Genomic DNA, 14391 nt, shown 5'->3' on the forward strand with positions numbered 1-14391 from the left:
GTGTGTGCATGTGTGTGTTTGCGTGTGTGTGTGCATGTGCGTGTGTTCATGTGCATGTGTGTTTGTGTGTGTGTGCGTGTGTGTGCATGTGAGTGTTCACGTGTGTGTGCCTTGTTTGTGTGTGCGTGTGAGTTTGTGTGTGCGTTTCAGTTTGTGTGTGCATGTGTGTGTGTGCGCGCATGCCTGTGTATGTGCATGTGCGTGTGTGCATGTGTGTGTTTGCGTGTGTGTGTGTGTGTGTGTGCATGTGTGTGTGTTCATGTGCATGTGTGTTTGTGTATGTGTGTGTGTATGTGTGTGCATGTGAATGTGAATGTGTGTGTGCCTTGTTTGTGTGTGTGTGCACGTGTGCGTGTGAGTTTGTGTGTGTGTGCGCACACGCACGCATGTGTGTAATGTGTAGGTATGAGTACGACGGCACAAATGTCCAGGTCAGAGGATAATGCTGAGGACGTGATTCGCTCCTAACTTCATGCTGGTTCCAGGGGTGGAACTTGGGTCTTCAGGCTTGGATGGCAAGCTCTTGACCTGCTGCTGAGGCATCTTGCTGGCCCCTTAGCATGATTTCCTTTACCAGATTCTGCCCTAGTGTGGTACAGTGTTTATCTGGAACAGCAAGGGAAATGTACTTTGGGATCAAGAGCCAACATAGTTATGCCAGTGTGCAGTGGCCAGACTGCAGAATGAGGAAGATAAGAGATTCTAGCTTTAGATAGAAAGTTGGAATTATGGCGGACACACCACTTTATGTTTGCCCTAAGATTAGTTTTTTTAATGTGCTAAAGAAAATACTTTTAGTACATTTGTTTTTGTTTGGGGTTGATGAAAATCCTGTTAAAAGCCATTGGTAGATAGCTGTCTGTAAAGCACTTTATTTGCAAGCATGAAGATCTGAGTTTGGATCCTCAGGACCCATCTCTAAATTCAGGCATGGCAGTATGCTCCTGTTTGGGCGGCAAAAGCTGCAGGGTCTCTGGACTCCTTGGCCAGCCAACCTAGACGAACTGGTGAACTCCCAGTTCAGTGAGCAAACTTGCCTCAAAAAGTAAGGTAGAAAGTTATTGAGGGAGATATTCCTCGGAATCCACTTCAGACCATCCTTATGCCTATGTTCACATGTGCACACACACCCACATGCACACACAGAAAAAAAAACACATATTCACAAATACAGCACATACACAAACACACACACACACACACAGAGAGAGAGAGAGAGAGAGAGAGAGAGAGAGAGAGAGAGAGAGAGAGAGAGAGAGGTACACAGTTGTTTACACAGGAACAGGTCCTTGAGAGCATTAGCTGCTGAGCCCTGGCGTCTATATGACGTATCCAACGGACTAGTGGCATTTTGAAAGCCATCATAGCCTTCATTTAGTAAAAGGAGCCAGCATTGGAATTACTTTATTATTGATGATACAACAGCTAGGAGACCTGTCTCCTTTGGCTCCATGAAATTTTAATGAAAAATGGGAATTCCTTTTCAGTTCCCAATCTTGGCACCGTTGACATCCTGGGCCAGTCATTGCTGCAGCCCTGTGCCCAGCAAGATGTCTGGCAGCATCGGACTAGGCAGCTGTCACTTCTCCACCAGTGACAAGCAAATATGCCTCTGGTTGCTGAAAAATGTCCCTTAGTTTGGAAAATCCCAGAAAGATCATTCTATTTTCTGTCAGAGTCTCCAGTCTGATTTGTGTTTTATTGTTGGAAGGATCTCTGTTTGCCTGAGACGTGGATGGCTTCCCCGGGGACTTGGGTTCGAGCGCCTTGCTCCTTCAGCAGTGGCTGCCTTCCCAGTCCTTCCCACACCGTGCCTCTGCTTACTGTTTCCTCAGGTAACCATCGTGGAGAAGGCAGACAGCTGCAGTGTGCTCCCCAGCCCCCTGTCCATCAGCACCAGGAACAGGATGACTTTCCTGTTCGCCAACTTGAAGGACAGAGACTTTCTGGTGCAGAGGATCTCAGATTTCTTGCAGCAAACAACTTCTAGATTCTACTCAGACAAAGAGTTCTCGGGAAGCTGCAACAGCTCCGATGATGAGGTTGGTGGGAGACACCTGAGCATAGTAGGGCTACTACTCCTGTGCTTAGCCCTGATGTGTGCCCCTCTTTGTCCAACTTGTTTGACTGTCAAATTTACCAGCTGTGTTAAACCTCCCGCCCCAGTGCCCAGTGAAGTATCCCAGCAGCATGGTCTTCAGTTAGAAGGAATGGGTATTTGATCGTAGCTCTAAAGCAGTGAGTCTCAGCCTTCCTAATACTACAATGCCTTATGGCAGTTCCTCAGGTTTTGGTGATCCCCTAACCATAAATTATTTCATTATTACTTTATAACTGCAATTTTGCTACTATCATGAATCATTGTATAAATATGTGTTTCCCGATCTTAGGAAAGGCATGTGAAAAGGTCATTTGGCCCCCAAAAGGGTTGCCACCCAGAGCTTCACATAAACTAGGCAAGTAATCTGCTACAGAGCTATAACCTCAGCCTTCACTAAGTCCTCCAGGCTGGCCTTGAACTCACGCCGTAGCCCACAAAGGCTGTGACTTGCAATCCTTTAGCTTCAGCATCAGCTGGGATTCCCGATTTATACCACCAGGCTCAGTTTCAGCCTCTTTAAGTTGGAGATATCGTTAAGTGACTTGTTCTGATTACATGAAAAGTGACTCTTTTCTTTTTTTTTTTATTAGATATTTTCTTTATTTACCTGTCATATGATTTCTCCTTTCCCAGTTTCCCCTCCAAAAAAAACAAAAAACAACAACAAGAACAAACCCCTGTTCTCTCCCCCCTCCTCCTGCTTGCCACCCCACCCTCTCCCACTTCTTGGCCCTGGCATTCCCCTACACTGGGGCACAGAACCTTCACAGGGCCAAGGGCGTCTCCTCCCATTGATGACCGACTTGGCCATCCTCTACTATACACATGCTGCTGGATCCATGACTTCCACCATGTGTACTCCTTGGTTGGTGGTTTAGTCCCTGGGAGCTCTGAGGGTACTAGTTAGTTCATATTGTTGGGTTTGCACCCCTTTAGGACGAACAACAATATGAAAGTGACTCTTTTCTATTTAGTGACATCAGTGGGAAGGGTTCTGAAATCAGACCTGAAATACAGCATCATTACTGTGGTTCTTCTGTGATGGAATGCTTGTCAGACCACCATCCAGAGAACCTGGAGCCCTGAGAGGATAAGCAATTAGCGGGAGAGGCGGAGGAAGTTTCAGTCAGAAAGCAAGGTTGCGGGGACCAAGCCTGTTCCTGCTGCCTAGTCACATCTGTAGCATTTCTGAGATGCCAGAAACTAGTCGGAGGCAAAACAGGTTTCAAAGCTTTTGCTTCTGCCATGTCATGTTTCATCACTTGGAGGCAAATCAGTGAAGCAGATAACCAAACACTTTTATTGAGAAAATACAAGGGCAAACGTTTTGTCTTAAGTTAACTTGACGATAGTACTCTGATTTCTCTGCAGATAATAGAAATCATTCAACAATTTTTCTTTTGTTCCTTTTCTTTTTTTTCTTGTCCTTTTTAATTATTTGGGGGGGTGGGGAAGAAGTCGGAGAACCAGTCTGGAGCTTAGCTGTGTAGCTGAGAATGGCCCCACCTCCTGAGTGCTGGGATTGTAGACCCAGGCCACCTCATCCCATTCGTCCGTTCGTATGCTGCTGGGGACACTTGTGCAGAGTAAGCTAACACTCTGCCAGCTGAGCTACGCACCTGGCCCTGGGAAGACAAATTGGAGCACTGGAGTGCTGGAGTTTATGACTTTACCCCAGTGTAACTTCTGAAAGGTGTTGACTTGCTGGCCTTTCCTTCTTCACATAGCATCAGGGGAAACATGACCTAGGTGTTAATACTGTACAGATGACACAGAGAAGTGGATGCCAGGCCCATGCACGTGTGTTCCTCTCCATCGACAGGTGTATTCTCGGCCCAGCAGCCTTGTTTCCTCCAGTCCCCAGAGAAGCACAGGCTCGGATGCCGATGGAGAACGTCCCTTTAACCTCAATGGCAACAGCGTCCCTACAGCCACCCAGACCCTCATGACCATGTACCGGCGACGATCTCCTGAAGAATTCAACCCAAAGTTGGTAGGTATATCTTCCCGAAACTTGCAGTATTAAAACAAAAGAAAACAAAACATTTTAAGAGTTATTTTAGGTATTTTTGTGCGTGCGTGCGTGCGTGCGTGCGTGCGTGCGTGCGTGCGTGCGTGCGTGCGTGCGTGCGTGTGTGTGTGTGTGTGTGTGTGTGTGTGTGTGTGCATGCAGATGGAGGCCAGAGGGAACTCCAATCCCTTGGAAGTGGAGCTACAGGCGATTTCAAGATTCCTGGCTTGTTCTGCAGATCCTGGGATCTGAATTCTGATTGTATACTCTTGACCACTGAGCCATCTCTCCTGTCCCTGTGGAGATATTTTTATTGTAATTAAACTAACACTAATAGAAGTGGCCTTAAGTGTTTGTAGAGATATCTCTAACGTATTTTTTCAAAAACAAGTAAAACAATTTTTAATCTAAGCGAGTCATCAGTTTGGAGAGCGGCTTATGGAAGCCGTGGGAGTCACAGTACCTGTGTGGCTACTTTTCTCTTTCTTTGGTCTTGTGTTTTTAACTCATGTGTAATCCAAATAACAAATAGTAACGCTCTTTCTTGGCCCACACTTAAAAGTCACCAATTCACATTCACGGGGGCCTGCACACAAAACGACCAGTATGATCAGCATTCTACTAGTTAACGGCTAATCTACCATTGAGTAGATGCCGAACAGGAGACTCTGAGAACAGGCTGTGATTGGATAAAATTAGGGAAGAACTCTAAACATCCAGAGCTCTACATTCTGTTCTGCTCAGAGTCAACTGTCCATCCAACAGGGATCATAGTCTGATCTCTCCTTTTGGTCCTCGGGAACCCCCATCAGAGACTTCTTGGGGATCGGTCATGTCCCACTATGTCTTTCAGGCCAAAGAGTTTTTGAAAGAACAAGCCTGGAAGATTCACTTTGCTGAGTATGGGCAGGGGATCTGCATGTACCGCACAGAGAAGACCCGGGAGCTGGTGCTGAAGGGCATTCCGGAGAGCATGCGTGGAGAGCTCTGGCTGCTGCTTTCAGGTAGGAAGAGTGGCGCTACAGGGTGGCTGGGGCTTCCTTCCAACCTCCGGCATGCAGCCAACGTCTTTTGAGATGAGAGACCCAAATCACTGGGTTCTGGAGTCTGTCAGTAGTAATCTTTTTTTCACAGGGAAGTCTCCAAGGTCAACTGGATTGGAAGTGTCCAATCCAGTGGTCTGTTCTGTTTCTCCAGTGAGGCTGTTGAGGGGGAGGCAACAGAATCTGAAGTAGAATTATAATACTTTGTGAGCTGAAGTGCTGTTTCCTCCTGGCAATGTTGACTTCATCGAGAATCCTTCAGTGGGCCCAGTTATGTTTTCAGTGGAGATTTGAATGTACGTCTCTCTGCTCACCCCAGCTAGGGCACCAGTGGCTGACTAGAATTCACTGAAGTCTAGCTAGTGAACCAATGAGCTGGGTAGGCTTATTTGTTCAAGCATGCAGATGAGAGGGTACTTACAGGAGCATGGACCACCTACTGGCCTCTAAACCACTGAAGAAAGGTCTCCCAGAGAGGAGTGACTGCCATTTACATTATCCTCTGTCCTCAGGGCATGCTTTCCGAGACCCCCAACCCCCAGCCAGTGCCCGCAAATGCAGCAGAAATCAATCCTGTATATACTAAAGATTTTCCTACACACACACACACACACAAAACACACAACACATATTTAAAATAGAGGCTTACTTATTTTTAGACAAAGTAAGATATTAATAAACTGATAAAATAAAGCCATTATAACAATATACCACAAAAAAAGTCATCTAAAATGGTGAACTAATTTCTGTGATTTTTCCACTAGGTTTTTTTCTTTTTTTAATATTTTAGTCATTTCAGAGAAGCCACTACTATTCTTTGATATCTAGAAACACCTAGTACACCCCAGGAATCTTTGCACCCCAATCATCAGAGTTCACCTTTGGCTATCACCAACCTTCATTTTAATCATTGATCACTGCTTTAGCTGGATGAAGATAAGAAATGTTACCACTCTAACTCAGTCCATGGGAATATTTTTTTCATTTGAACCTAGAGATGGCCCCATCCAAGTACCATTATCACAAACAAATGATATTAACACTTAAAAATAAAGTCACTGGACTTACGAGAAAGCCCCACCACTTGCAGACCTTTCTGAAAGTAAACCTAAATGGTGACAGTGACTATCATGAGTTATACCTTAGAAATAAGAAGATCAAATCCTAAAAATAAGAATTAAAGATAAAAATCATTTTATCTATTTTGTGTAAAGTTAGTTTGTTTGATTTTTTCCCCCCGATTTCATTATGTAGACAGGCCCAGGTCCTCCTTTAGAAGTTAAACGTGATCTGGGCATGGGTGTGGAGTTTTGTAATCCTAAAACTGGGCAGGACACTCTGTATAAATTTGAGGCCAGCCTGGGCTACCTAGTGAATCCAACACTAACCTGGACTGCTTAAAAAGACGCTATTTCAGAAAACACAAAATAATGATCAATTTTGAGCCTGGTGTGTTGTAACTACATCCAAGAAGACCGCTGTTATAGAGAGTCCCCTTTCCCAATTTCTCTTACTCTTCCCTGTGTTTCATGAACTGGTCACCCTGACAACCAGATCCAAAGCGCTGACAGTACAGAAAAAGTTCCTTTCTCTCCTTCTTCAGTTTAGAACTTATTTATAGCCACATTTTAGATTTAAATGAGTTCACCAGGAAACCAGTACACATCTGCAGCACCCAGCCCACTGACGTAGACAGGCTTGGGCAGAGGGTTCTATTCGGTGTTTTGTTTAAAGAGGGGGCTGTCTGTGACCAAAGGGTCTACAGGCAATCCTTTGCTAAGTCCACATACGGGTGGGTGGATGGTGCTAATGTGGGAGTCAGCCTGCCCACAGAGGTGGTCCAGCTTCAGGTTGGGAAGTCCATGTTGAGATCTATCTGTTTTGCATGACCTAAAGGCTGATGCAGGTCTGGACTCTGGACCTACTGAAGTCAAGTTCTGACTGTCCCCATGCAGAGCAGAGCAGCCAGTGTCAGTCTGCCTGTGACTGTCAGGCACAAGGACTGGGCCAACCATTGGTTTGCTGACAGTTTTGTAAAGTGAAGTGTAAATGTTTACTTTGTCATTCTGCACATATTTTACCATTCATTTTATTTTATTTTATCTTATCTTATTTTATTTTATTGGTTTTTGAGACAGGGTTTTTCTGTGTAGCCTGGCTGTCCTTGAACTTTGTCCGTAGACCAGGCTGCTTCTGCCTCCTGAGTGCTGGAATTAGAGGTGTGTGCCACTAACGCCTGGCTACTGTTCATTTTAAATTGAACTTCTTTTGAGCTATTCAAGATTTGCCAAAGTGTATACAACGTAATGATCTAGAATATGTCCACAAATCATGGCTAACTTTAGACAATTGTCACCTTTCTCAAACAAATGCTCCATGCCATTGGTCAGTTATTCTTCATTTCCCATCACGACTCCCCCCAGCCATGGGCACCTGGTGACCTACTTCCTGTCGCTGTGGATTGTCTACTGTAGGTGTCTCATGTGGATGAAACTAGTCTTCAGTATTTCATCACTGACTTGCACATTAGGTAACATTTGCAGTCATCGGTATCCCATGACCACATTCCACGTAGGATAACGTTTGCTGGCTTTAAGCCTGCTGCACCCTGTGTCCACATTGCACTCCTGTTTAGAGCCCAGAGCTCCGCTTCATGCATATACCCCTTGATAGACAGTTTAGTCTGTTCCCTGTCTACCCTGGCTATTACTGTCTGGACTGTTGCCTTGTGCCTCTTGGATACTTTCTGACCCCTCTAATGACCCACGCTTTGCCTCCTAAGCGACCCCCAGGGATGGCCAGGGAGTTGCATCTTTTCACATCCCCACCAGTGAGTGGACAGTCCATTTCTCCACATCCCCGCTGGCACTCACTGCCTTTACGATCTCTGTCCTTGTGGGTGTGAAGTGTGTTCTCAGTTGAGGCTTGGGTTTAGGGGGATTATTCCAGTTGGTTTGGTTAGGTTATTTGTTTTCATTGACTATAATATTTTAACTTATTCTTTGAGAATTTCATACATGTATATATTGTACTTTGATGTAGTCCTTAGTCCCTTAGTCCCTCCAACTCTTGGACTTATCATCACCGTCATCGCCCTCCCTCCCTCCCTCTATCTCTGCCTTCCTATAACCCACTGAATCCAGTTAGTGTTGCCTGTAGATAGGCATGCTATGGTTGTACATTGCGGTGTGGTCAGTATACCAGAGGTCACACATACCTCCAGCTGCCGTCTATTGTCAGTAGGGCCTCAGCTAGGGGGGTGGCTTGGTGAGCTCCGGTCAAGACGCCTTTAGACAGCAGTGCTCTCCAGCCCCTAACAGCCTGTCCCTCCATGTTCTGGGTTGTTCCCTGAGCCTTGGGGGTTGACAGCTTGGTTTAGGGTTCGAATTCTCCCCATTAGAGATGAGCATTCCACACCCACTTATTCTCTGCAGTTTTCTAATTGTGGTTTTGATTCATCTCCTTGGTCATTTATTGGCTGTTTGTGTAGTTTTTCTGTGGAAATATCTACTGAGGTCCTTTGCCCATTTAGCTAATCTTTCAATTGTAATATTCAATATTTAGTTGTAAGAATTTTTAACTTGGTTTTAGAGGGTTTTCAGATGATTCCATTCTGCTGTCTCAATGCTGACCACGAAGCACAGCTTTTAAGATTCTGGAGTCTGAGTTTTCATTTGTCACTGTACCTTTAAGTCATGAACGCTTAGACCAGTGGTTCTCCACCCATGGGTCATGACCTCTTTTGAGGGGTGAACAACCCTTCCACATGGATCTCACCTACAACCGTCAGAAAACACAGATACGTATGCTGTGATCCATAACAGGAGCAAGCTTATGGTTATGAATAGCAATGAAGTAACCTTATGGTTGGGGGTCAGCACCGTGTGAGGAACTGTCTGAAAGGGTCACAGCATTAGGAATGTTGAGGAACACTGGCTTAGACCTGTGCTTGCTACTGAGACTGGAGACTATGTCTCAGTGGTGCGTTATGAGTTAACTTTCTGTGCAGTAGGAGTGTCATCGCCTCGCTACTTTCCATATGAATGCCGTATTGTCCTGATGTCTTCTGTTGAAAGGACTTGGCTTCTCTGCATTGAGTTGTCTTAACACCTTTTCGAAGGTGAGATGATCATAAATATGGGAATTTATGTCTGGATTTCAAGTTTTGATACAATGATTATTATACCTGTCTATGAGTATCACACAGCCAAAATTACTGTAACTTTGTAATAAGATGTGAGACAGAGGAATGTGGGCCCTCCGATAATTGTCTTTTCCTTCAAGTTGTTTGGGTCATTTGGAGTTACTTACAAAGAATGTAGGATCAGCTAATTAGCAAAGGGCTCCTGTGGTTTTGATAGATATCATGTTAAATACGTAGGTGAGTTTGGGAGTTTTTTCTCTCTTAGCAGTATTGTTTTCTAATCTGTGGACAGAAGATCTCTTTATTTAAATTTGAATCTTTGTTCATTCTCTGAGCTATATTTGTAGCCTACAATGTGTTAACCCTGGCTTAAGTTATTTCATTATACTCCTAAATATCTTAATTTTTGATCCTATTATAAATGGATTGTTTCCTTTCATCTGACAGTTGCTCATTGTTAGCATATACACATGTAATTTATTTTTGTATATTTATCTTGTGTCCTGCATCTTTTTTAAAGATTTATTTATTGCCTATATGTAAGTACACAGTAGCTGTCTTCAGACACCCCAGAAGAGGGCATCAGATCTCATTATGGGTGGTTGTGAGCCACCATGTGGTTGTTGGGATTTGAACTCAGGACCTTTTGAAGAGCAGTCAGTGCTCTTACCCGCTGAGCCATCTCGCCAGCCCCTGCATCTTTAATATATTCATTTTTCTACTCTAGTTTTATTTACATTTGTCTAGTGATTAGTAAAGGAGGTGTGCCTTCTCATGTACTTGTTAAGCTGTGGTAGGCCTATTTTTGAATAATGTCTGTTTCTTTGCCTATTTTTAATTGGGCTTTCCCTGATTTGTAATTATTTTGTGCTCTTTTGCTATTTTATATGACATTCCTGTGCATTTTAAAAATTATTATCATTAATTATTTATGTTTTAGCATGCATCTATGTATGTATGTGCCATCCATGTGATCTTCAAGTCCTCTGTAGCAGGAGTTACAGATAGCCGTGAGCTGTCTGATTCAGTCACCAGGAACTGAATTCCCATCTTCTACAAGAGCAGCAAGTGCTCTTAACTGCTAAGTCATCTCGCCAGCCCCCCCCTTTTTTTAATTCTTTTATTTATTGTTAGTATGTGTATGTGGTGTGTGTGTGTGCCACAGTGCGCATGGGACAGACAGAGAACAATACATTTAATGTTGATTCTTCAACCGTTGAGTTCCAGGGATCAAACTCGGGGGCTCAGTCTTGCAGAACAAGCGCTTTTACAGAGGTCCCCAGATCCTTTGTACAGTTTTGGATTTTGGATAAACATCTTTATCGGTTTACTTGTGTTTTCTTCTATCGTGTCAGCTTCCTCTTATTGCCTGCTCTCTTTGTTGAGTCAAGCTTTTGAACTTGCATGATCTTACCTGTTTCTCTGTTTACTGCCTGTGCCCTGTGGATATGGCTGGTGGCATACCTGTTTACTGCCTGTGCCCTGTGGATATGGCTGGTAGCCTACACAAAGCCTAATTGCTCTGTAAGAAATGTCCTCCTTGTTCTCCTCTGGTAGCTTTTTGACTTTATGGCTTTGCTCTAACCCTTGATACATGTTGTGTTGACTGAGGTGTCTGTGGGGTGAAGATTCAGTTTCATTCTTCTTCGTGTGGGTATTCATTCTTCCCGGTGGCAATGTAAAGTCATACTGCAATTGAGCTTTAGGGATTGACATAGTTCTGTCTTTGAGAACCTTAACATAAATATCTCAAATCAGGAACTGTTGGCCCTATTCTGCAACCCCATCCCTACAACCCAAGGGGTTCCCCCAACAGAGACAGGGACTCAGTGTTACTGGAGGACCCTCACTGCTGCCTGCAGCCTTAGCAAGCCAGTGGCTCTTCCATTACTATTGTGTTCTTTGCAGAAGATCTTTAAGAAACAGGCTAAAAGTTATTTGAGGCAATCCTAGTTCTCAAGTGAGACTTTAACAGATCCTCTCATAAAATAAAAGCCAAGAAAGCAACCAAGAATGAGACTTCAGCCTGGCTCACTCTGTCTGGCATTCCTCTGATGTCCCTAAGCAGCACTCAGTGCTGTCTTTGTGAGCTTGGAACATTTTTGTGGACCTTTAGCTCATGCTGGGAGGTGGCATAGCCATGTTGCTGAGGGACTAAGAGAGAGGAGGAGGCCACAGGTAAATTACTAGTCTAGATGTCTCTGAAAACACCCTATAAAGGTGATCTTTTTTCAGTTTCCTTTGGTTGGTGGGAAAGCAGAGCGTTTCAGCCAATCATTGCTGTCTATAGCTGGAACAGCAGGATTTTAGTTTTCTTGATGTCCTATCTGTTGTGTCCCAGGGGCCATCAACGAAAAGGCCACACACCCCGGGTACTACGAGGACCTCGTGGAGAAGTCTATGGGAAAGTACAATCTTGCCACGGAGGAGATTGAGAGAGACTTGCACCGCTCCCTTCCAGAACACCCAGCTTTCCAGAACGAAATGGGCATTGCGGCTCTGAGGAGAGTCTTAACGGCTTATGCTTTTCGCAATCCCAACATAGGATATTGCCAGGTAACTGCCTCAAGTTTGTGTTTGGGGAGGGCTCCAAGTATCCTCCAATCTTGACGCAGCCTGCAGCCTCAGTTCTTACTCGTCCTGAAAGAGGAGGGTTTAGATGAGATTCAGCATCAGATCAGCCAGCCAGGAGTTTAATTAGAGCAAGCAAGGAAGCCCAGCCAAGCATTGATGGGCCCAAGCCCTGCAGGCAGCGGGTTTATAACTCTTTTCTCCCAGTTTTCCCCTCTGTCATGCCTCTCTCAGTGTGATGATTTACAGGAAAGGGGCTGCTCTTCTCAAAACTCTGTTTTACACAGATTTTAGTCCGTCATAAGTAGACATGCAAGAAGCCAGAACATGTATAAGGTTTACATATCCCCGATGTTGAAAAGTTTTTACTTGGGGAAATGGCAGCAGGACTCTTCTCCTGGAGGAGTTTGACCTGGCTGGGCTGTGCCACCATCAGCCATTGATCCTTACATCTGTTTGGGGGACTCTGAGCTGACCCACCCACTCTCCATCATGTTCAGTCTTTGGGGCCTACTTGGTCAGTCCTCTGCAGAAGTAACCTCATTCCTAACGCTTTCTTTTGTTTCGTTTGCCAGCAGATAATGGACAGGGCAGCTCTCTGGCTAATGGGGGTCACTACCGTGGGTGTCTCAACCTCAGCACTGTCAACATTGTGGGTTTGAGTGGTACAGGAAAAACACCGTGACGAGGTTGATGGGAATGGATTTGCTCAGGAGACATTAAATCACACCAAGTAGAGTTTCGCTAAGGGCGCTCTCCTCCCCAGGTCCCCCAAAGATAAGTAGTGTGCCAATCAGACCGGTTAGAGTCATAAGCCAAGTTTATGAGGGCAGGATGTAAGTATTTGTTCACCAGATTAAGCGGCCATCAGGACGATCCCAAAGAACACACGTCTAACAGAAAGCTCAAGGGGGCAGGCAGCACAAGGTCCCAACCAATGCCATGTCCTTGACTGCCATAAGCACCCACATGCTCTCCTTGAGAAAAGCCAGATGGGGGATGACCCCAGATGAGGACTACTTAAATAATGGCGCAGCTGTCAGTGCTGAAAGTCTCTGTCCACCCAGTGTCGCCACCCAGCCTCGAGACTTGCAAGCCTCCTGGGTCAGTTTAAATTATTCAAAGTGTAACTGGAGCTGGGACCTGAAGGAGATTTAAGGATGGCATTGTGTGTGAAATGCATAGCCCTGAGGTCTATGAGGTCTATACAACTGAGGAAAAATCTCTTGTTGGAAGCCAAATCCATTTTGGGCATTAGATCCAGTGAGCCATGCACACACTTTCGTAAACCGCTCTTCCTCCACCCCTGAGTGTGCAGAACCCACTGGGAGGACGCATTATTTCTATAGCAAGAGAACGCTAAGTCCTGGGTGCTATGTGTTCAGCGTGTCTGTCACCTGTCCACCAGGTAATAGCAGCAGCTGCCACTCCGAGGACTAAAATGGCCTCTAGATGATGCCAGGCCTTCAGAGGAGCACCCTCCCCCTAACTCCTGCCCTGAGAAGGGAGCCAAAGGCAGCGGTGGCTTGACTGTACCAGTCTTGGCTAGCTGAGAGGCTGAGAAAGGTCCCCCTCCCAGCAGCTTCTGTGGGATTGTTCTCCTGCTCCTCAAACATGTCATGTCACTGAACACACAGCTTTCCCATGCTAGGGCTATGTTTTAACACGTGTTAAAGTAAATACTTAATGAAGACTAACAGAAAAACTATTGCCCATGTAAAAATAGTGTCTTGTACTAGTACCTCAAGCATAAGTCTCTCTCTCCCCCCTCCCTCCCTCTCTCTCTCTCTCACACACACACACCCCTATTTCCCCTACCACATTCTTTTGATGGCTACCTTGTTTAACTATATCCCCAAACTGCTTCATTAACTCTACAGTCCTGTTTGGTTTTTCTCATTGTTAGCAGCAGTCAGGCTTCCCGGCTTCCCCTGCTCTCTCCTCTCACACAGAACCCATGAGAAAGTAGAACCGTGCAGCCGTGTCTTGCCTGATGGCTGAGGAGCTGACCTTTATAGAGACCGTGGACTAGACCTGGCAGGCCAGTTCTCATGTGGAATTTTAATAACCACTTGGAATACCAAGGCTTTTAAGAAAGAACCCTTTCAGCCGAACACCTTTTAGGGGATTTACATTGCACAAGTCTGATGAATTGGTACTGGTTTCTAGCAGATCAAAAGGAACTCACGAGCTGCTTGGCTTCTGACAGACTAGAATTCATTTTTACCTTTTGATCTCCATATTTTAATTAAGAGGCAGTTAATGTTGAGCGGCTTAGTGGTTATGAGCTTTCTGATAATATCTTTTAATAAAATAAGGTTACTTTAGAATTTAAATCACCTTTACTTGTCTTGGGCATCTTTTCCTGATGAACATGAGGGAGGAGAACTCCAAGTCTGAAAGGTTTCCTTGTTCTCGGAGGGCAGCCTGGAGCCCTGTGTGCTTGGTTATAGGAGCTATTCACGGGAGGTTAAAGGGAAATACTTTCCTCCCCTGAGTTAAAGATTAAGAATACTGAAGG

The 14391-nt window shown here is 45.0% G+C and overlaps 1 protein-coding gene across 4 annotated transcripts in view; it reads left to right on the plus strand.

The window, feature by feature from the left end:
* Positions 1-14391, plus strand: part of Tbc1d9 (TBC1 domain family member 9) — a 121829-nt gene that overhangs the window by 72454 nt on the left and 34984 nt on the right. For all 4 annotated transcript variants that reach the window (XR_004110089.1, XM_031340507.1, XM_031340504.1 and 1 more), the window contains 4 exons: positions 1836-2042; positions 3924-4094; positions 4966-5116; positions 11641-11855. Coding sequence is in view for 3 of the 4 variants with exons in the window: in XM_031340507.1 (XP_031196367.1) it covers positions 1836-2042; positions 3924-4094; positions 4966-5116; positions 11641-11855 (744 nt within the window). In the remaining variant the exon portion in view is untranslated. The remainder of the gene's footprint in view (positions 1-1835; positions 2043-3923; positions 4095-4965; positions 5117-11640; positions 11856-14391) is intronic.

Source organism: Mastomys coucha, unplaced genomic scaffold (assembly GCF_008632895.1).
Source record: "Mastomys coucha isolate ucsf_1 unplaced genomic scaffold, UCSF_Mcou_1 pScaffold22, whole genome shotgun sequence".
NCBI classification, from domain to species: domain Eukaryota; kingdom Metazoa; phylum Chordata; class Mammalia; order Rodentia; family Muridae; genus Mastomys; species Mastomys coucha.